Source organism: Salvia splendens, chromosome 3 (assembly GCF_004379255.2).
Source record: "Salvia splendens isolate huo1 chromosome 3, SspV2, whole genome shotgun sequence".
Lineage (NCBI taxonomy): Eukaryota > Viridiplantae > Streptophyta > Magnoliopsida > Lamiales > Lamiaceae > Salvia > Salvia splendens.
Genome location: NC_056034.1, coordinates 21,690,306 through 21,714,499, shown reverse-complemented (window position 1 = coordinate 21,714,499; position 24,194 = coordinate 21,690,306). Strand labels below are relative to the sequence as shown.

The 24,194-nt window shown below is 36.3% G+C and overlaps 1 protein-coding gene across 1 annotated transcript; it reads right to left on the bottom strand.

Moving 5' to 3' along the window:
- Positions 1 to 13,066: 13,066 nt before the first annotated feature.
- Positions 13,067 to 15,063, bottom strand: LOC121797251 (UDP-glycosyltransferase 86A1-like). The gene is made up of 2 exons (XM_042196006.1): positions 14,399 to 15,063; positions 13,067 to 14,217 (listed from the first exon to the last, which is right to left on the bottom strand). The coding sequence occupies exons 1-2, from the start codon at positions 14,919 to 14,921 to the stop codon at positions 13,214 to 13,216; spliced, it is 1,527 nt and encodes a 508-aa protein (XP_042051940.1). The 5' UTR covers positions 14,922 to 15,063; the 3' UTR covers positions 13,067 to 13,213.
- Positions 15,064 to 24,194: the final 9,131 nt, after the last annotated feature.

Here is a 24,194-nt window from a genome sequence, read left to right as displayed (position 1 = left end):
CGTTTTGGAATTTAGATTTGATTTGATTAGTCAAATCCGTTGAGCATATGACGTGGCTGTTAAATAGTCAACATTGTTGGAGAAATGACATGGCCGTTGAATGGTCAATATCGTTGAAGATGTGACGAGGATGTGGAATAGTCAATCGTGTTGAATTGAGACGTGGTTGTTTGAATAATTGATGCGGGGTGAAATGTATTGTGGCGAATTAAATTTTTCTAAGGGCGAGTGAGATTAAATAGGATCATCAATATTTACCTTGCCCATATTTTTTATTTGAAATATTCGACCGCTATTTTGTTTTATTTGGAGAGAAATTCTATTTTTCGGATTTAATTATTTGCTCGGGATAATTATCCAAATTAAATCCAAAGCCAATTATTCTTTACTTTCTTCATGAGAAAACCGACCCCCATGCTTGCTCATATGGAGATTTCGAAAATCTCCTAATTATGGAGAGAAAGAATTATTCATTATACTAATTGATCCCTTATTTATTCTTTTTCATGTATAAATAATAAATATCCTGACAAATCTTACCATATCTAAGGATATCTTGACTTACCTTATTCAATTAAATATTTGAAATTTATTCCTTGTGGAGGGAGCCTAAAAATCGCCTACTCCTTATTTTAATAGTGGGATTTTATTATTTTATTCTGCTCCGTATTATTCTATTCTACTCCGTAAAAATACCAAATTAAGTCATGGGCTAATTAAATAACCAAGACTTTAAATCCCCTCCCCCAAAATCACGCCTATTTCTCCCCTCCCTCATATTCTCCCAAATATTTATGTAATGTGGGATAATATATCTTGCACTCTATAAATAGGAGAGAAAATCCTAACCCTAGCCACTAACTACACGCCTCCTCTCTCCCTCCCTCCCTAACGCCATTTTCTTCACCCATTCTCTCCCAAATTTTTCTTCTATATTCCTCCATAAGTTCTTCATCCTTTGAGAAGAATTTAAGTTGAAGCCTCAAGTATTGTTGAAGAATCAAAATCATACTTTCTACTGATCGTTTCTATCAAAAAGAGGTATTTTTTTTATCTATCCTTTCTCATCAAACCGATTAATCGGTACTCTTGAACCCTCATGCATATAGTGAGTGTAGAGAGATTTCAAATCTAAGGGTTTAATCGATGGGAAAACTTGTGTTTGTATGTGTGTATGCATTTTGAATGCAATTTCGTGAAGTCTAAATAAATCATTGGTGAATGATGTGTGATTATATGCAACCATGAGTGTGAAGGCTCTTTTAAGCATATGTGTGTGTTAGAAGCATGAAAAGGTTGTGTTTGAATGAATGGGGATAGAACCCTAATTAAAATTTTGAAACATGAAAAACTGTGAGTTCGGACAGTAGGTTCCGACGCAATTTTAACCGACCAAATGAACTCCTTTTTGTCCGATTATTTTTTGTAAGTAAACTTCATGGTGTCTTCTGTGTTGTGTATGAATTTCAACCTATTTGGACGAAAGATGAATTTTTGGTGAATTTTTGAAGTTAACTGCGCAGTTCTGCCCGAAAATGTTTTCCCGACCAATAGGTTACACTTTCAATTCGACCGACCTAAAAAGGTTATTTTGACGTGATTTTTTAAACTAGAAGTTATTTGATGAGTCTACTGCAGTGTGCTAAAATTTTAGCCCCAACAGAAGTCGTGTAAATTTTTAATGATTTTTACAAAATGATGTCGCAGTGCTGTCAGATTTCTATCTTTACAAAAGCAACTATGTTGTTATATGAAATGATATACATGATTTATATATGGGTTAAAGAACCACTCTATGACGAAGTGATGTGTTATTCCAAGATGTATGCTATGATGTGATTTCCATATGTTGATGGGGAAAAGGGAATCGTCGGGGACATGCATAATATTAAGTCAATGTTTGTGACTAATTGGTAATACATATCATCTAAAGGTGATAACGCGTGCGCGAAGTGTGATAACAAAGGGAAAGCAGTACTTGAAATCTAAACGGTCGAGGTGGGCTCTCTTTTAAATAAGGACTATGTCCTAATGTTTTATCGATGGAAATAACCATGATTATCATGCCTTGATTTGTTTTTACGTGCCTATCTGATGTGGTTTTTGCCACTATTATATAAATCGAATTCGGGTCCTCGTAGGGCTGCAAACCCTACTTGGATTAGTGTACACCTATGGTAGATCGTGTGCTAGCGTACGGGCTGGCCGGTCTAGTGACCTGGTTTGCGGCCGCATTCCTTGTCATGTATTGGCAGATATAGCTAACGTCTATGTGAAAATGACTGATCAGTCGACTTTTACAATGGGAAATGATTTTGAGTGCCTCGGGCCTTTCTAAAGCTAAACCCCGATGGTTACTTACGTATGGCATGATAAATAACAATCTTTATGAAAATGTTTTCGGCATAAGTCCACTGAGTATTTTTATAAGTACTCAGCCCTGCATGTGTTTTCCTTATGTGCAGGTTGAGCGGCGACGAGCGGTTGGCGGTGTTGAGCAAATTAAATAAATTGATAGTATTGTCTTGAAACTCCGAGTGTCGTAGTGTCTTCACACATGACGTCACTCTTTCTCTTGGTCGTTTTCCGCTGCGATATTTTCTTTTACCTATTCGCTTTTGGGCTTGAACTTGATTTTGTTTGGTTATTTGACTTCTTTAAAGTCTTGTTGGATAATGTCAAAATCTATATCTTAGTCTTTTCATTGAATATTAATGTCCGGCCCAACTCATTATTTAAACCCGGGTCCTCATCTTGTTTTATACTTAATATCTCATTTAATATGTTGGTCAAACCTTCTTGATGAAACTCTAGCCAATTTTCCTTGTTATATTTAAGTCTGTTTAAGTCGCGATCGCCGCATTTATTATACCCTAAAGGGCGGTCGTGACAGTTTGGTATCAGAGCCTCAGTTTCTTTCCGCTCTGGACCAAAGAGTCTTGTCGAGACAAAATCTATTCATGTGTAAACTGACTAATTGATAATCGTCGAAGGCTCAACACCACTACTCGTCCCCGCCCAACCACGAAGAATGAGGTAACAAGTATCTTGATTAATATTGATCCGAAACTGTGAAACGTTGGAAAGTGTGATGGGGATATTCCTCTGGTGGAAAATGAAATTATTTCGATGGGAATCGAAGATAATATGATGTCTTTGAAAATGTTACTTGGAAGTGTGGGATGATGAAAATACATGGATATGGAATTGCTTAATACGACTATGCCAAAAATGATGAATACTGTTGTGCACACCCCGATAAGGAAAAATCAGCGAATATGTGATTGGACATCTATGGGTTTGGATAGATGAAATTCTAAATGTTGAAATTACATGAATTGTGAAACGTGAAGTATGAGTGTGATTACTTGATTGCACTATGAAACAACCCCTGTGGGAAATAAGTAAATACTATGGCTTTTGGAAAAGGTTGTGAAGATATGAACCGGGAGACACTATGAGAATATACAATTGCTTTTGTTTAACAGTGAGGCATGATGGCGTTGAATGTGCTGGATATCGAAGCATGATTATGAACTTGTATTGGTTGATGTTGAGATTTTCTATTACGTCCACAAAACTGCAAATTTTACTTGAAGAAAATATATGTTGCTTCCATGAAAGACAAAATTTTATGCCTAGGCGGTTAAAATTTCATGACTATGAAACTGTGAAATGCAAAGCATGATACGCGTGTAGTTGCGAGTTGTGATTGTGATACAGATGAGCATGAACTGCATAATTTATGAAATGTTATTCCATGGATGATTGATTGACTGAGTGTTGCTATTCACATATATTAATGTACGATGTTTGTTATGTTATGGAACACCAAATGATTCATACGAATAAATGTATTGATTGTGCAATATATGTATGATGTTTATGTGGTGAAAATTCATGACCGATGAAGTACGAGGTATCGTATAGAACCACTATTAAAGTGAAATGTGGAACTTTTGAACTTTGTTGCGAACGTAGGAGTCATATGAAGCTTGAGTTAGGTAATGATCAAATATACGTTGAAGTACGAGACTTCAAGCTATGCTTGAAATTAAAGAGTGCCTAAGAGGTATGCCAGACTGAAAGTGCTAGAACTAAGTTGTAAGTTGACAACTGCAATATCACTTTCTTGAGTGATAAAACCAACGAAAGTATACATTTCGAACTTTGGTGTATCCTCACAATGGCGAGATCATGCCTAAGATCTAATAAAACTATGCAGTCTTGCATACCATGCCAAAGTGGCAATGCGACACAAGTACGACGACGTTTACGACACTGTAAGACCACGTGTGCAATGGCACTGCATTTCGAAAACTACGTAGCATGGCAAGAAGACTTTGAAGATGCGACCATCAAAAAATATTATTAATTTCGACGATACGATGAATCTCAACTTGGAATCCACGATTTCATAGAACGATGTTACCATGTTCAGGCTCGTAAAAAAAATGTGCGAGGGAGTGCGACCCTCGTAGCTAGAATGAACGATTTTTTTAAATCAACAGTACTTACTTGGATTCTAAGTTCTTTTCGGGACGTTTTGAATAAACGTGAGCCCTTGTCTATTTAAACACCTTGGTTGACTCCCAATTTGCAAGTAATGTCCATTATTTTTTTCCCTATATCGAGTCATGACTCACTTGTCTTGAAAGTTTGTGTTTGCCTTTGTAACGTTGGATAGCTTGATTGAGTAGTCTCCTTTGATTCATCATTCATAAGGACAATATTTTGACCTTATGAACTTCCATCACTGAACTTCATTCCTAAGGTTGTTTGCAGTTATGACCTTCAGTATGACCACACCTCCAGACGTATTTTCTTCAAAGGATGGAATATTCTTCTTGGAACTACTAGCTCACCTCTTTATTTTGTAACCATGTATGTGGCAAGTTCTTTCTTGCAGCAGTGAAATTCTTTTTAGCTCGGTTTCACTACATATATTGCTTCATACTCAATAATTTTTTTTTCTTTCTGCAACACCAAGTTAAGGTTATCATGTTCTCTTCTTCCTTAACGGGTTGACCGTGTTAAATTTCTGAAAAGTTCCATTCACTTTGAGTTGTCTTTAACAAACCCGCGAACCCATTGATGTGATTTCATCTTTTTCCAATAACATGATGTTGTTGAACCATCATTTGTACTACTTCATGACATTTGTCTATGTATCTAAATCCTGCCGCGACTGAGTATTTTAGGCCTTGTCATGTTTGAACGATATCATTCATTGCTGTCCGGAATTTTTGCAAATTGTGATGTAGCAGTCGGCTATGGAATTTGAGAATTTTTGCAGTTTCATCATGTTTCCATGACCTATCTCATGTTCTTCCGAACTCTCATCATAAGTAAACTCTCAAATCTCTATGGGTTTTATTTGATACCGCTAAACCATTTAATTCTTAGAATGGACGGGTTGAGTCCAATGGAACTCAACCATTGCATTGTTGTTCTTGTTTCCTTGATTAATTTTGGAGCCTCCCCGACTAAAGATATCCTTAGCAATGTTGCAACAATTTGAAATCTGTTCATATCCAAGTAAGACTGTTGGGTCAAATTTCGAATCCTTGATGCTAGACGGTAGGGAAATGCAGTAGTCGACCCGGATATACACAAGGGATAAGTTTCTATAGTCAGACATGCTCAAAAAATGACACACCAACCAGAAGTGTCGACATAACCGACGAGATACATATATGAGTGAACGATCGATCGAGCGATAAACGAATAAAAAATATGAGAAGATGTATTTACGGTCACCATCGTGCGAGGAAATTGCAGAGGAAGTACAAGCCCATTCATAGAGTTTATTGCATAAAATAAATATCGTCAACAAGAGAGAACATATGAAAGGTGACGAGAAAGAGCCACGGGACGAAGAGACGATCGAGAAAAGAAATGTGTGTTATTACCATGAATATTAGAAAATTGTGTGGGAGTTGGAAGAAAAAACGAGGAGAGTTAATAGAAATTTTCTTGGGAGAACTTAAGTTAGTCGGTCACAATTTGCAAGTTTTGGCGATGAGGGATATCGACGTAATTCTAGGAATGGTTTGATTAACCACGATTTTTGCGACGATTCGCTGTAAGGAGAGACAAATATCTCTACAAGCTCCGGGAAAGGAACCCACCGTATACCATGGAATCTCGATGAACCGGCGAACCGCTATAATCTCTGCGCTTCAAGCTACCGCATTGATGAAGAAAGGCCGTTCTGCACATCTCGTCTACCACCACGGGGCGGAGAAACAAGAAAGGAAAGTGGAGGACGTCGCTGTCGTACGAGAATTTTCAGACGTTTTTCCCGAAGTACTACCTGGACCGCCGCCAGATCGACAATTGGAGTTCACTATTGATCTCGAACCAGGAGCCGCACCTGTGTCTAAGGCACCGTATCGAATGACGCCTAAAGAGTTGGAGGAACTCAAGATACAACTTCAAGAGCTCATGGACCTAGGATTCGTTAGGCCTAGTGTCTCACCGTGTGGCACACCGATGCATTTCGTCAAGAAAAAGGGCGGGTCGATGAGAATGTGTATCGACTATAGAGAATTGAACAAATTGACTCTCAAGAACGAGTATCCACTACCGAGGATAGATGACCTGTTTGACCAACTCCGAGGAGCCGGTGTGTTTTCAAAGATGGACTTAAGGTCCGGATATCATCAACTGAGAGTTCAAAGGGAGGACATACCGAAGACCGCATTTCGTACAAGATATGGTCACTATGAGTTCGTTGTGATGCCGTTCGGTCTAACGAATGCACCTGCGGTATTCATGGACTGATGAACCGGGTATTCCATCCGTACTTGGATAAATTCGTTTTGGTCTTCATAGATGACGACCTGGTCTAGTCGAAGAACGGGAAGGAGCACGAGGAGCATCTACGAATCACTTTGGAGACGTTGAGGACCGAGAAGATGTACACCAAACTTAGCAAGTGTGAATTTCGGCTGAAAGAAGTAGACTTTCTTGGACACATTGTATCGGCAGAAGGAATCCAAGTGGATCCCGCCAAAGTTGAGGTTGCACAACAATGAAAGTCACCGTCGACACCGAACGAGATTCGGAGTTTCCTGGGATTGGCAGGATACTGCCGAAGGTTCATAGAAGAGTTCTCCAAGATAGCGAGACCAATGATCCAACAACTCAAGAAAGGGGTGAAAGTCAATTGGACCCCGGAATGTGAAGCAAGTTTTCAGCTTTTGAAGGAGAAACTGACCACTGCACCAATCTTAACTGTGCCAGAGCCTGGAATGAGTTACGTGGTCTACACTGACGCTTCGAAGGTGGGAATAGGATACGTGTTGATGCAGAACAACAAAGTGATCGCCTACGCATCACGACAATTTAGACCGCACGAGTTGAACTACCCAACCCACGACTTGGACCTAGTAGCAGCAGTACATGCCCTAAAGATTTGGAGGCACCATCTCTACGGAGTTCGATGTGAAATCTTTACGGACCACAAGAGCCTGGAATATTTCTTCGAGCATAGAGATTTGAACCTGCGGCAACGAAGATGGCTTGAATTAGTAAATGACTAAGTTGTGGCATCAACTACCACCCTGGCAAAGCCAATGTGGTGACAGATGCTTTGAGCCGAAGGAACCATTCGCAACTAGCTGTTTTTCTGACGGAAGAGGAAAGTCTAATACGAGAGTTAGTAAAATGCAATTGGAAGTGGTAAGGGCACCTGAAACAGTGGAAGACCGAATTGCCACCTTAGTGGTTGAACCAAATCTAAGAACGAGAATCGATGCAGCACAACGGATGGATACGAAACTTGGAGAAATTCGAACTAAAGTGAGAACTGGCAAATCTAGAAGCTTTAGTGAGGAGTCTGACAACGCCCTCATTTTTGAAGGGAGACTGTGCGTACCAAACGACGTGGAACTCAAGAACGAGAGCATGAGGGAAGCTCATGAGACCTCATACACCGCTCACCTGGGAAGCACGAAGAGGTATCATGACTTGAAAAAGTCCTTTTGGTGGAATGGTATGAAGAGGGACATAGCGGCCTTCGTGTAGCGCTGCTTAGCCTGTCGACAGGTGAAGGCTCTACATCAACGACCGTACAGAAAATTGCAACCACTAGAAATCCCCGAGTGGAAATGGGAGCACATCGCCATGGATTTTGTGACAGCATTGCCCAAGACGTAAAAAGGGAATAATTATTTGCTCGGGATAATTATCCAAATTAAATCCAAAGCCAATTATTCTTTACTTTATTCATAAGAAAACCGACCCCCATGCTTGCTCATATGGAGATTTCGAAAATCTCCTAATTATGGAGAGAAGGAATTATTCGTTATACTAATTGATCCCTTATTTATTCCTTTCCACGAATAAATAATAAATATCCTGACAAATCTTACCATATCTAAGGAAATCTTGCCTTACCATATTCAATTAAATATTTGAAATTTATTCCTTGTGGAGGGAGCATAAAAATTGCCTACTCCTTATTTTAATAGTGGGATTTTATTATTTTATTCTGCTCCGTATTATTCTATTCTACTCCGTAAAAATACCAAATTAAGTCATGGGCTAATTAAATAGCCAAGACTTTAAATCCCCTCCCCCAAAATCACGCCTATTTCTCCCCTCCCTCATATTCTCCCAAATATTTATTTAATTGTGGGATAATATATCTTGCACTCTATAAATAGGAGAGAAAATCCTAACCCTAGCCACTAACTACACGCCTCCTCTCTCCCTCCCTAACGCCATTTTCTTCACCCATTCTCTCCCAAATTTTTCTTCTATATTCCTCCATAAGTTCTTCATCCTTTGAGAAGAATTTAAGTTGAAGCCTCAAGTATTGTTGAAGAATCAAAATCATACTTTCTACCGATCGTTTCTATCAAAAAGAGGTATTTTTTTTATCTATCCTTTCTCATCAAACCGATTAATCGGTACTCTTGAACCCTCATGCATATAGTGAGTGTAGAGATTTCAAATCTAAGGGTTTAATCGATGGGGAAACTTGTGTTTGTATGTGTGTATGCATTTTGAATGCAATTTCGTGAAGTCTAAATAAATCATTGGTGAATGATGTGTGATTATATGCAACCATGAGTGTGAAGGATCTTTTAAGCATATGTGTGTGTTAGAAGCATGAAAAGGTTGTGTTTGAATGAATGGGGATAGAACCCTAATTAAAATTTTGAAACATGAAAAACTGTGACTTCGGACAGTAGATTCCGACGCATTTTTAACCGACCAAATGAACTCCTTTTTGTCCGATTATTTTTTCTGAGTAAACTTCATGGTGTCGTCTGTGTTGTGTATGAATTTAAACCTATTTGGACGAAAGATGAATATTTGGTGAATTTTTTAAGTTAACTGCGCAGTTCTGCCCGAAAATGTTTTCCCGACCAGTAGGTTACGCTTTCAATTCGACCGACCTAAAAAAGTTATTTTGAAGTGATTTTTTAAACTGGAAGTTATTTGATGAGTCTACTGCAGTGTGGTAAAATTTTAGCCCCTACTGAAGTCGTGTGAATTTTTAATGATTTTTACAAAATGATGTCGCAGTGCTATCAGATTTCTATCTTTACAAAAGCAACTATGTTGTTATATGAAATGATATACATGATTTATATATGGGTTAAAGAACCACTCTATGATGAAGTGATGTGTTATTCCAAGATGTATGCTATGATGTGATTTCCATATGTTGATGGGGAAAAGGGAACCGTCGGGGACATGCATAATATTAAGTCAATATTTGTGACTAATTGGTAATACATATCATCTAAAGGTGATAACGCGTGCGCGAAGTGTGATAACAAAGGGAAAGCAGTACTTGAAATCTAAACGGTCGAGGTGGGCTCTCTTTTAAATAAGGACTATATCCTAATGTTTTATCGATGGAAATAACCATGATTATCATGCCTTGATTTGTTTTTACGTGCCTATCTGATGTGGTTTTTGCCACTATTATATAAATCGAATTCGGGTCCTCGTAGGGCTGCAAACCCTACTTGGATTAGTGTACACCTATGGTAGATCGTGTGCTAGCGTACGGGCTGGCTGGTCTAGTGACCTGGTTTGCGGCCGCATTCCTTGTCATGTATTGGCAGATATGGCTAACGTCTATGGGAAAATGACTGATCAGTCGACTTTTACAATGAGAAATGATTTTGAGTGCCTCGGGCCTTTCTAAAGCTAAACCCCGATGGTTATTTATGTATGGCATGATAAATAACAATCTTTATGAAAATATTTTCGGCATAAGTCCACTGAGTATTTTTATAAGTACTCAGCCCTGCATGTGTTTTCCTTATGTGCAGGTTGAGCGGCGACGAGCGGTTGGCGGTGTTGAGCAAATTAAATAAATTGATAGTATTGTCTTGAAACTCCGAGTGTCGTCGTGTCTTCACACATGACGTCACTCTTTCTCTTGGTCGTTTTCCGCTGCGATATTTTCTTTTACCTATTCGCTTTTGGGCTTGAACTTGATTTTGTTTGGTTATTTGACTTCTTTAAAGTCTTGTTGGATAATGTCAAAATCTATATCTTAATCTTTTCCTTGAATATTAATGTCCGGCCCAACTCATTATTTAAACCCGGGTCCTCATCTTGTTTTATACTTAATATCTCATTTAATATGTTGGTCAAACCTTCTTGATGAAACCCTAGCCTATTTTCCTTGTTATATTTAAGTTTGTTTAAGTCGCGATCGCCGCATTTATTATACCCTAAAGGGCGGTCGTGACACTCTCCTTCTCTCACGATGTCGGTGTCGATGATAAGCTTTTCACGCTTCGTCAAACAACAATTTCTAGAAATCATGCTCGACATCAACACTGCTTTTGGCGGATTCAATTGAAACTATCAAATCGAAAAGTGAAATCTCTAAATAAACTTGGAGATTATATATAAGTGTTAAGGATTTGGAAGATCTCGCAATTGAAAAGTATAATAAGAAAAAAAAAAGATAAAATGCACAGGTAAAGAGTCGGCTGTAATTCTGAGTGTGTCTAGATTAGAAACGTATCATTATTCGTAACGCCATGTGATCCATTATTCATATGAAAACAATTCTTTATTTATATCTTGCTGGGACAGGTGGCAGTTTCTGATGAGCTTTTTTGGATATTCGAGTTTATGCTTCTTGTTTATAAAACTTTGTGGCCTAGAAATTTGTGTTCCACGGCTAGAGTGAAATCTCTATGATATTTGCTTATAGTGATCTATTTTGTTAACATCAGTGAAGTAAGTACATGCTTAGAGTGATGTGTTCCAAGGCTAGAGCGAAGTCTTTGTGGTATTTGCTTATAGTGATCTATTTTGTTAACATCAGTGAAGTAAGTACATACTTAGAGTGATGTGTTCCACGGCTAGAGTGAAGTCTCTGTGATATTTGCTTATAGTGATCTATTTTGTTAACATCAGTGAAGTAAGTACATGCTTAGAGTGATGCGTTCCAAGGTTAGAGTGAAGTCTCTGTGATATTTGCTTATAGTGATATATTTTGTTAACATCAGTGAAATAAGTACATGCTTAGAGTGATGTGTTACACTGCTAGAGTGAAGTCTATGTGATATTTTCTTATAGTGATCTATTTTGTTAACATCAGTGAAGTAAGTACATGCTTAGAGTGATGTGTTCCACGGTTAGATCATTATAACAAAATATCAAAGAAACATCACTCTAAGCATGTTTTTACTTCACTGATGTTAACAAAATAGATCACTATAACAAAATATCAAAGAAACATCACTCTAACCGTGGAACGCATCACTCTAACCATGTTTTTACTTCACTGATGTTAACAAAATAGATCACTATAACAAAATATCAAAGAAACATCACTCTAACCCTGGAACACATCACTCTAACCATGTTTTTACTTCACTGATGTTAACAAAATAGATCATTACAACAAAATATCAAAGAAACATCACTCTAACCATGTTTTTACTTCACTAATGTTAACAAAATATATCACTATAACAAAATATCAAAGAAACATCACTCTAACCCTGGAACACATCACTCTAACCATGTTTTTACTTCACTGATGTTAACAAAATAGATCACTATAACAAAATAAACATCACTCTAAATGATCTCTTTCTCTGTACAAATTTCAATTCACAACATAGTGTGAACGCGTATTGACTAGTGTAACAGCACAACACGTTTACTTGAGAGTTGACGCTCAGAATTGTAATCAAATTCCAACTCCGATTATCTATCTTCTTCCCAAAGTAAATTTACATGCAATTCTGAATGGACTGTCTTGTCATTCTCTGCTTCCTGCTGTTCAATTTTACAATTACAGGTGGTGATCATATTTCTATCAACTGCGGCGGAGGTGCAGCTGTGAGCAGCCGAAAATGGGGCGGAGACGCTGCCACGGAAGGCTCATCAAAGGCATCAACTGTCACGGGAGAGCTAATCACAGCCGTCGATCCAGTTCCCTACGTCACCGCGCGCATCTCTCACTCCCAATTTTCCTACTCTTTTCACCTCGTTCCAGGTCAGAAATTTATCCGCCTTCACTTCAATCCCACTCACTACCATGGCTTCCATAGCTACACTGATTTCTTCACCGTTGAAGCGGGACCTTTCACCCTACTTGCTAATTTCAGTGCTTCCATAACTGCTCTTGCTCTTTCAGGCCGACGACGTCCGCCGCGAGCGGCTCTGTTGGAGGCGGCGAAGCCCCGATCACTCAGAGGCGGCGGTGAAGAGGAGGGCTGAAGAAAAATTCTCTAAATGAGAGAGATTCATGTTTTACCCAGCTTTATTTGTTAAATGACTATTTTATCCCCGACTACGTATATTATGAATTTTGAAATCCTAAGCTTCTTTTTCAACCCTTGATTTCTTAATCTTGTGGTTGAAATTTATTCTCTAGTTATATATTTAAGAAGTCTGTATCACTACTATATATATGTATTGGTGATATTTTTATTTACACATAGCAGTCCGAAGACGGCCTGTGCATTATTTGTAAAGTTGTGATAAAAACATAAAGAAGAGACGAATGAAACCGAACATAAATATAACACTAATTAAACTTGAATAACATCATAAATTTACATATGTATTGGACAAATGGAATGAGGCAAATTAGTTAACATAATCAATAAGCTACTATTTACAAAGTTATAAAAGATCAAATGTTGAATTTCTTCTGTACATCAATTCAATCATACAAATCATCAAAAACTGAATCAACGGCCGATTTAGGTCATTAGTTTAAATTACTAGACAAGCTAACAATTGTTTGCTTAACTGCTGTGGGAGCCCAGAGATGACCTATGGTTTGATCTTGAACATCAAATGCCACCCCTGCTTTTTTCTTGATATTGGCCTTTATGTCTTCCATAAACACCCTAAAGTTTTTCTCAGACGATCCATCACTCGTCACCGCGTACTCCAACGTCCTACTCACCTCCTTGATCGCATTCCTCAACTCCTCCGAAGACTCCCCGCTCATCAAATACTTGATCTTCTCCTCAACTTCATCCCGCATGATCGAAGCCCTGTCGCAGAGGTTAATCCCTATCTTCCAGTCGTTAACCACTAATTTTCGATTAGTAAACTGATCAGTGAACAAAGGGAAGCATATCAGAGGGACCCTACTCCATATGCTTTCCAGCACCGAGTTCCATCCACAGTGCGACAAAAACCCTCCAATCGCAGGATGTGAAATGACCTTAATCTGGCTGCACCACTGCACAATCAGCCCTCTGCCCTTCATCCCGTTCTCAAATCCAGGCGGCAAGAAGTTAGCCTCGTCCGAGTCCACAATGTCAGGCCGGATCACCCACACGAAGTTCACACCGCTGAGCAAGAGCCCGCGCGCTATCTCCCAAATCTCTTGCTTGCTAGTGGTGTGAGCGTGGCTCCCAAACGACACGTACAGAACAGACCGGTTGGGCTTGCTGTCGAGCCATGGCGTGCAGTCTGATTCCGACCACAGGCTCGTGGCCACGCCCTGATTGCTGAAGCCCGAGACTATGGGGCCAATGGCGTACGTAGCCTGCTTCCGGTGGAGAGCTGAGAGCGTGCTGAGCTCGAGCTCTTCAACCGTGTTGCAGATTATTATATCCGCCTTCTTAACATCCTCGAAGGCTCGGTAAATCACGCGATGCACCACGGTGCATATGTCGTCGGCTTGGAGGTACGACATCAAGTCCGTCGGCTTCATTGCTCCAACTCCCGGTATGTAATCAATCATGTCTTTCCGTTTGGCTGAGAGAAATTGGAAACACATTTAATCATATCCTTCATATATCCCAACTACATTTAAATCATTCAAATCAACTAGAAAGTAGTAATTCCAACAATGACATAACCAATTAGAAATTGATCGGAAAATGACGTTTCGCCTAAAAACGAAAACCTAATAAATTGAGGAGAAATCGAAATTGACCTTGGGAGCCGAAGTGGCCATTCTTCCGGAGGAGATCCAAGTGATAATAGAGCGACAAAACGAGCGCCGGCTCGGTCCAGAAGGAAACGTAGACTAAATTGAACTTGCGGGCGATATCGGAGCCCCAAACGTAGAAGGTGTCGGCGATCAAGCAGGTGACCGGAGGATCGGAGTCAGCCAAATTGGAAATGAGCTCGTCGACGTGGGCGGAGAAGACGTGAATTAGGCCCTCCACGAATTGGTCGTGGTTGAGGGAGCGGTCGAAGCCGAGGGGGAAGCCGTCGCAGACGGTAGCGTAGCGAATGTCGAGGCCGGAATCTCTCGCTCCGGAGAATAAATCGGCGCGGACGGCGCCGGTCTGGGCGTGGGAAATGCGGCGGTGGACGGATTGGGTGTTGATGAAGGTGATTGTGAAGCCGTGGGAGGCGAGCTTGACGGCGAGGGAGACGAAGGGGTTGATGTGGCCTTGGTAGGGGTAGGGGATCATGATAGCGTGAGGGCGCCGCGCCGGATTGCCCGCCATTGTTGTGGGCGTGAGTTTTCCCGGGCAGTCGGCGGAAAATGTTGGATTTATTGGGGGTGTGGTGAGAGAAAGGGAAAGCTGTGGAGAGAGAGGAAGGCGATGTGAAATGAGCCCCTAAATAACAGATTATTATTGGTTGATTTTTCATTCTAAATTTCCAACCTCCAATAGATTCTGTTTTTGATGTTTTATTTTGGAGCACCCAATTTCTTATTGATATTGTAATTGTCCCCTAAATATTCTTACTTTAAATGGGAGTTCAAATTGGTCCATGGCCCACCATATTTGTTTACAATATACTCCCTCCGTCCCCTAATAGGAGTAGCTCTTTGACCGGGCACGAGTTTTAAGAAATGTAGAGAAAAGTTGGTTGAAAAAGTTAGTGAAATATGGGACCCACATTTTTATATTAGTTTTATAATAAAATGTGAGTGGGGTGATTAAGTGGAATGTGGGGCCTACTACCATTTATGGTAAAAATGAAGAGTGACCCTTAATGGGGGACGACCCAAAATGGAAATTAGCGACTCTTATACGGGGACGGAGGGAGTATAATCGGAGGTGGTCCGTGGTCCCAATAAAATTTTGGATAATTATTGGTGCAACACTTATTCGGGTTGTAGTTGTGTAGATTTACTTTAGAGCATCCTCATGGAGTAACGAGGTGGATCCAGACCCATTTCATACTATTAACACTAAAATATTCACATCCATGCTATTCCGTAAGAGCATACTCTTACACCATTTAAGGGTCCCACCATTCTATTATTCAATTTAAATACTTCAATTATTAAAAACATTTCCATATGTTAAAAGTCATTCAAAATACCCGAAATACTATTACAAATTACTAAAAAATTAAAAATTACATAATTAAAATCCTAAAAAATAAAAATTACATAATTAAAATCCTAAAAAATTGAGATTGAGAGAGTTGTTTGGTGTAGTGTGATATTTTGTGTTGAAATGAGGGTATTGAAAGTGTGAATTTTGGGATAAAAATAATGAAAAAATAAATTAAAAGTGTGGGAAAAATGGATATATTTTATTGGGAAGTGAGAAAATATTTTTTTTATTACATCTGAATTTTTAGATTTTTTCAAATTTTTTTTTAAAAAAATGATAAATCAACGGTCAACCAGAGCATGCCACGTCTGCTGCTCGTGCTCTTACCGTCGGCACGGCAGTGCTCTTCGACAAGAGCACGTCCGTGCCGACGGCAAGAGCGCAGCGGCGAGTAGCTCTTGTCGTGTCGTCTGCACGGCGGCTGCTCTTGCGGAAGAACACCGTTGTAGATGCTCTTATGAAATCAATGATGGTGTTTTTATTTTTAATATACACTTTATTTTATCCTTCTTTTTATAATAACTTATGCAGTTTGACTTTCAAAAATTAGGAGAACAAATAAAATTTGATTTTTTAATATAACTCCAATAATTTAAAATGATAAAATCGACAAACAAAGTGTTTAAAATATATATATATATATATATATATATATATATATATATATAATTAATGATAACCCCAATTTAGGGGTGCATTATAATGTTTAGGGGTGCATTATAATGATAACCCCAATTTCCGTAATAACCCTATAACTAAATCTGAACCACACATTTTTAAAATCACGTGGTCTAGATTCAAACTTAGATTTCCTTCATAAAAAAGGCGCAAAGGGTAAATATGTCATTTCGCTTATTTAATTTCTGAATTTCGCTCATGATAAAATTTACGTATCCAAATTTCGCTCATTTAAATACGTAAAATCTTATTTCCCATGATATACAGGTGTATGAGGTTCAGTTACACGGTATGAGGTTCAGTTATAAGTAAAATCTTATTTCCCATGATATACAAATTTCGCTCATTTAAATACGTAAAATCGTATTTAAGTATCATTTTATCATTTTATCAGTCAAAAGTATCATTTTATCAACTCAGAGTATCATTCTATCCGGCAAAACTATCATTCTATGCAATAAACCTAACATATATCATTTTATCATTTTATCAGTCAGTCAAAAGTATCATTTTATCAACTCAGAGTATCATTCTATCCGGCAAAACTATCATTCTATGCAATAAACCTAACATATATCATTTTATCAGTCAAAAGTATGATTTTATCAACTTAGAGTATCATTGTATCCGACAAAACTATCATTCTATGCAATAAACCTAACATATATCATTTTATCATTTTATCAGTCAGTCAAAAGTATCATTTTATCAACTCAGAGTATCATTCTATCCGTCAAAACTATCATTTTATGCAATAAACCTAACATATATCATTTTATCATTTTATCAGTCAAAAGTATCATTTTATTAACTCAGAGTATCATTCTATCCGGCAAAACTATCATTCTATGCAATAAACCTAACATATATCATTTTATCAGTCAGTCAAAAGTATCATTTTATCAACTCAGAGTATCATTCTATCCGGTAAAACTATCATTCTATGCAATAAACCTAACATATATCATTTTATCAGTCACTCAAAAGTATCATTTTATCAACTCAGAGTATCATTCTATCCGGCAAAACTAGCATTTATGCAATAAACCTAACATATATCATTTTATCATTTTATCAGTCAAAAGTATCATTTTATCAACTCAGAGTATCATTCTATCCGGCAAAACTAGCATTCTATGCAATAAACCTAACATATATTATTTTATCAGTCAGTCAAAAGTATCATTTTATCAACTCAGAGTATCATTCTATCCGGCAAAACTATCATTCTATGCAATAAACCTAATATATATCATTTTATTAGTCAGTCAAAAGTATCATTTTATCAACTCAGAGTATCATTCTATCCGGAAAAACTATCATTCTATGCAATAAACCTAACATATATCATTTTATCAGTCAGTCAAAAGTATCATTTTATCAACTCAAAGTATCATTCTATCCGGCAAAACTATCATTCTATGCAATAAACCTAACATATATCATTTTATCAATTTATCAGTCAGTCAAAAGTATCATTTTATCAACTCGGAGTATCATTCTATCCGGCAAAACTATCATTCTATGCAATAAACCTAACATATATCATTTTATCAGTCAGTCAAAAAGTATCATTTTATCAACTCAGAGTATCATTCTATCCGGCAAAACTATCATTCTATGCAATAAACCTAACATATATCATTTTATCATTTTACGTGATATTTGGCGAAATTCAGAAATTAAATGAGGGAAATGACATATTTACCCCCGCGCTTTTTTTTATGAAGTAAATCTAAGTTTGAATCTCAACCACAAGATTAGAAAATATGTGTGATTCAGATTTGGTTATAGGGTTATTACGTGATTTAGGGGTTATCATATGATCACAACTCTATATATATATATATATATATATATATATATATATATATATATATATATATATATTGATCCTAGGGTGTGATCAATTGTTAACTTTCTTAAGTTGTTTACTCATCAAGCAGTATATTAAAAATATCAACACGATGACATTAAAATGTCAACACATAATTTTGTTGACATTTCAATATATTGTGTTGACATTATGTGTTGACATTTTAATTTTATCGTATTGACATTTTTAATAAACTGCGTTGATAAGTTAGAACAGTTAGCAACTTAAAAAGTTAACAATATAACACACTCCATTAATCCCTATAAACATAAACTTAGTGTTCTTAATTATATTAAAAAATAATTTTAGCCATTTTTTAATTAGTAGGGTGTATTTTTTTTCTTATATATCGATGCAATAAAATTGAAATCATCCTTCGTCCTAAATCATCATGTATACATATCTAGTAATATGAGAAAATATTGGCTTCCACTTATTACTTAGTTATTAATTGTAGCCACCACACAAATTAAGGGCACCTTTGGAATAGAGATTGCACGATTGACACACTATATCTTGGCACGATTGACACACTATATCCCTAACACAATACACCACACCACACACACAGTGACACACAAAATCCCTAAACCCTCTCTATCTTCTCGGTTGAGCAGGATTAGTCGGATTTCGCCAAAGGCGTGTCCGATACACCTGTGATAAAAAAAAATACACTTTTCCAAAATATTCTAAAATGCATTCTATTACATGCACGTCTTCCGTGAGTTTCACACCAAGGAGTGAGAAAATACTAACTTCAAAAAAAATTAATTCATTATATTTATCTATTTCATAAATTACATATTTAAAAAATAATAAAATATTCAATATGAATATCAAAATAAAAACATAATAAGAAATCTAATTTGAGTTTGTAAAAAAAATATCTAAAATTATAGAGTTATTCTCTATTTAAAATAGAATATGAAATAAACTTTTGGAGTATATGAAAAATATTATTGCAATTAATTTCTATTTGTGAACCATTTATTTGAGATGATATTTTATTTTTTTCCTTTTTCTAATGCTATATTTCGGATTACAATTTGTTTAAATTTTTAATTATGATTTAATAACACTAAATTAACTATGTAGTGTGTTAGCTAATATAATTAATTAAATACTTTTTTTTCATAAAATAATAGTGTTAAAAAATATATAAATTATATAGTAAGAATAAATCAGTCATAAATTATATCCAAAAAATTGAACTAAATTAAAGGGAATTATGTGTATACAATTTGTGTAAATTTAAATTTTCTCATAATTTAAATTGGAGGGTTAGTAACGTTAATTGGTCCATAATATCACAAACTTTTGCATAATTTGATATTTTTCATGAAATTAAATTTTGGTCAAAAAAATCATGAATTATCCTTTGTAGTGAATTTTCCATAAGTTCGGGAAAAATCTTGTTTCATGGGAAATTCACTATAAATCCTAAGTTGGGTGATTTTTGCGACCAATTAAAAAAAAACTAATTTCATGGGAAATTCACTACATATTAGTGTTATGTTTGAAATTAGATCTGATATAATATTAATATAAAAATTATATATTCAAATATTTTGTTTATCATTTTTATAACTTTTATAGTATAAGTTTGTGTTTTTTTATTTGGATAAGCTTTCATATTGGATTAGTCTAAAACCATAAACTTTGATCAAATAGTAGTATTCATCATGAATTTTAGAAATGGTTTCTAATGTTATAAATTTACATTTCTTGTGTCATTTTCCAACCTGGTTCGAATAAGATATTTTCGATGAAAACTTTTTTTACATGGATAACCATGAAGCATTTGTGATATTTAATCCACTTTTAAAGTTTATGGTAACTAGATTAAAAAAGTCACATTGATTTAGTTATGTTAAATAAAATAAAATCACGTAGGCCATATATGGATATGATGATTGGCTAATTGTAGGAAACAACAAACAAGATATAAAGTTTGTATTATTTAAATTATTTTAAAATTCATAAAATATAAAAATTGAATCATAATTTTAAAGATCAATATTCCTATTACACATCGCATAGCATTTTCTAGAAAAGAATGTTACTCACTAGGCATATCTATGCGAACAAATTCCACCAATCCCAAAATAGTTACGTGCGTTACAGGAGACATGTGCCCTTTTTTAAAAAAAAAAAGGGTTACGAGTACAACGAAATAATAATTTTTTTAAAAAAAGGGTTACGAGTACAACGAAATAATAAATTGGTGCAACTTTTATTGCAAAACAAGTGTACATAGTAGGGACATTTTATTAAATCTAAATCACATATGCTTCTATGTCCGAATGAAATTGTTTCAACCAAACAAACCAAGACATGATGCAGAGTACCGCATATAAATAAAATAAAACGAATAAAATTCTTATCAAGTTGCATGCAGTAGTATTTTTGTTTGAATTTCATTAAATTAATTTTTTCATTCTAAGTTAAATTCAATCGAACAATACTCAGGCGGAGTTATAAATCAAATCATTTCATCTTAAACATAGTAGTAATATTTTTATGATTTAAAATTTGTTGAGTAAATAAGAGTCTCGCAACGTTCTTAAGCTTTATTAGAATGTTTTATTAAAAAATCTAGTGTGGGCCAGAATAAAATTATTACTCGCTTCATCCCAAATTAATTAAGGAGTAGCATTTAAACTTTGGGAGGTAATATGGGATGTGTAATAATGTAACATAGATAAGAAAAAATAGTTAAATTTTGTTAAAATGTAAAATTAGTCAATTAATCTGGGACGTCTACAAATTAATTAACCTGAGATTGTCGAATAGAGGAAATATTAGTATCAAATGAAGAAAAAAAATCAATAGGATCTTGATTCTTGAATTATAAACCTCATGCTTTATCGAAGAGAGAATTATCGAACTTTATTAGAGAGGACATAAAGCAATTAGATCTGTTATACAAAGAAATAACTAAAGAACAGTGAACTGGATATGGAGAAGGATATTCCATGTTTATGTTTATTGCAAGTAGTTAGAAAAAAATAATTAAGGGTCGCAAGCACATGTATAGGGACAGAAGCGTTCTTGTAAAATGGAAAGAAAAGAGTAAGAAAGTTGGTGATGGGGCACCTAGGAAACTGAAATAGAATTGAATAAACTAGAATATCGTTATCACACCATAGACCGACAAATACATGATCTCTCTTTGGTTGCTATCTTTGATCGTTTATTTAATATAGCTGTGATAACGACTTTATATCATATGCTTCATATGCAATGCGTGTAGTATTGGACTTATCTACATTTGGGCTCGGCTACTTAGTGTGTCATTGTCCCAATGTATTTGTGAGAGCCCAATTTACTTAGTTGGCCCGATCTCAACTTACTGGCTATTCCGATGGGCGCCATGTCGCATTCTACGCAGAGTGTCGCCTCTGATGGTCGGATTGGAAGTGTGTTTGTTTGTTAGCGACTTTTACTCTCATGACTTACCCGAGTCATTCATTCGGTATTCTTCCAGACTCTTCACTCTCTCTCTCTCTCACTTGTGCGATTAGGGTTTTCTATGCCTTCTCTCTAGAACTTCTCTGTCTCTTTCATCGATCCTCTTCTTCGATCGTCTTCTATGTTAGTTTCATCTCTTCTTTTGTGAGTGTTAAACGTGACGTCTCCATAATAAGTAACCTCTTCGGTTTTCTCACGAAGTCCGACACTAGATCACACCATCTGCGTTTGATCCGCTTAAGTCGGAGGAGATATCAACAGTTTCTTAGAGATCAGAGAGTTTCTTGTGTTCTTGAGTCCTCTGCGAGAGATCTGTAAGGCATTGTGCAATAGCGTATTGAGGTGGCAGTGTTAGGTTTGGTTACAGAAAAGCATGTTTCGAGCACGACAATCTTGCTTGTATACAAAAACTCTACAATTCACTTTTAACCCAATTTAGTATTATTCGAGTAGTTTCGCACGAATAGAATCAGTATTATTATTACATTGTGTTTACTTGTGCACTAATAAGATGTTTTTCTAACATTTAAATGTATAAGAAGCAAACAAGTCCAAGTCTTTGTTTTAGTAGACCGGTTGTTGGCGTCGTTCACTTTAAGGTAACTCGGTTAGTTCTGAACAAAGGAAAAACAATATTTCACAACCCAGATAGGCTTTGACTATCTATCGCGAAAGGTTGCAATGTCATTTTGCATATTTCTAAGCCTTACTGAAATAAGTTGACATGTTTGGTATAACACTGAATGGATCTAACAGCAAGACGTGTTTTTATGCTATCTAGTAAAAGACTAGGCCTTGATAAACTACCATTTTTTAATCAATATATTTTGCTTTGAGCATACATAATTAATTATGCATTACTTTGACTTATCAAATGGTGCGGGTTTTTCGCAACCCAATAATCCTGATATCTTGGGTAGCGGTAATTAATATCTAGCGATGCTAGGATTGCTATTATGTTGAATTGCGCCTGGCGAGTCTATTAGGATTGATATACCGAAAAGCATATTTTGAGCATGTTGCACGGATAGAAATGCTTGTATACAATAAATCTACAATCCACTTTTAACCCAAGGCGAGAAGAAGTAATTTTATCGCATTGGTGTTTGCTTATGCATTTATAAGATGTTTCTCAAACATTTAAATGTATAAGCAAACAAGTCTAATTCTTCTGCAATAGTAGATTGGTTGTGAACGACGTTCATAGACGGTGACACAGTCGGTACTTTGTAGAAGAGAAATAGAATTTCACAACCTAGATAGGCTTTGGCTACCTATCGTGAAAGGTTGCAGTGTCAGTCCGTATGTTTCCATACCTTAGGAAATAAACGACACTGGTGTGGTATAGCACTGGAGGATCTAACAGTTGAGATAAGTCTTTCTTGCTATTTACTGAAAAATGAGGTCTCGGTGATTGTTATTTCTTAATCATTGTTGATATAACATTGAGCATACGATATTGATTATGCACTACTCTGATTTATCAAATGGTGTGAATTTTTCGCAATCCAAGAATCCAGATATCTTGGGTAGTGGTGATCAATGTGTAGAGGTGCTAGTATTGTTATTGCAATGAATCGTGTGCTGGGTGAGTCCAGTTTGATAATATCATCAAGAGGTGTTCGAAAAAGATTTTATTATTCAGAAACTCGGTCGGTTGGAATTTATTCCATAATAATAAATAAAGAGTTTGAACTAGATAACTTTTGGAAAAAAGATATTAATTAATTAAAGTCAAATAGCAGACTTAAATTAATTAATGGATATTTATATCTTAAATACAGGAAATAATAAATTAAAGAGGTAAAGCCCGGATTGCTCGTAATTTGGGATTGGACGGGCAGTCAATATTATTTTACTATAGTGGCTGATAATAATATTCTGTTTGGACTTGTATTAAATTGTGGCTCAATTTAATTAGTAAAAGTCCAAAAGGTATGGCCCAAGTCCAACCTCCATGGATCCCTAATCTGGTCTATCATAACTCTATATAAAGGAGATTAGACAGAAGACAAATTAATTAATTTTTATATAAAATTATGTTCCTCACTCTTTGAGATTGACTATATTTTTTCAGTTCTAGGTCAGATTCTGAGTTCACGATACAGATTAGAAGAATCGTGGTCGAGTACGAAGAACATCACGTGGAGAAGGCGCAAGCAATCTTCGATTCTTTGGAGAATCAGATCGGTAATTCTAAACCGTAGAAAATCATGAATTAGGGTTTTAATTTCTTAAGCATGATTTATGTGCGTTCTTGTATACAAATGATTGTTTAACATGTGAGTAATTGGTCTCATAATCAGTCAAATAGATCTGTATGCATGATTTATTTGTTTATGCATGACTTCCACTGTGCAAGGGGCACCAATCCCCGGCAATTGGTAACAGAGCCAATTTTT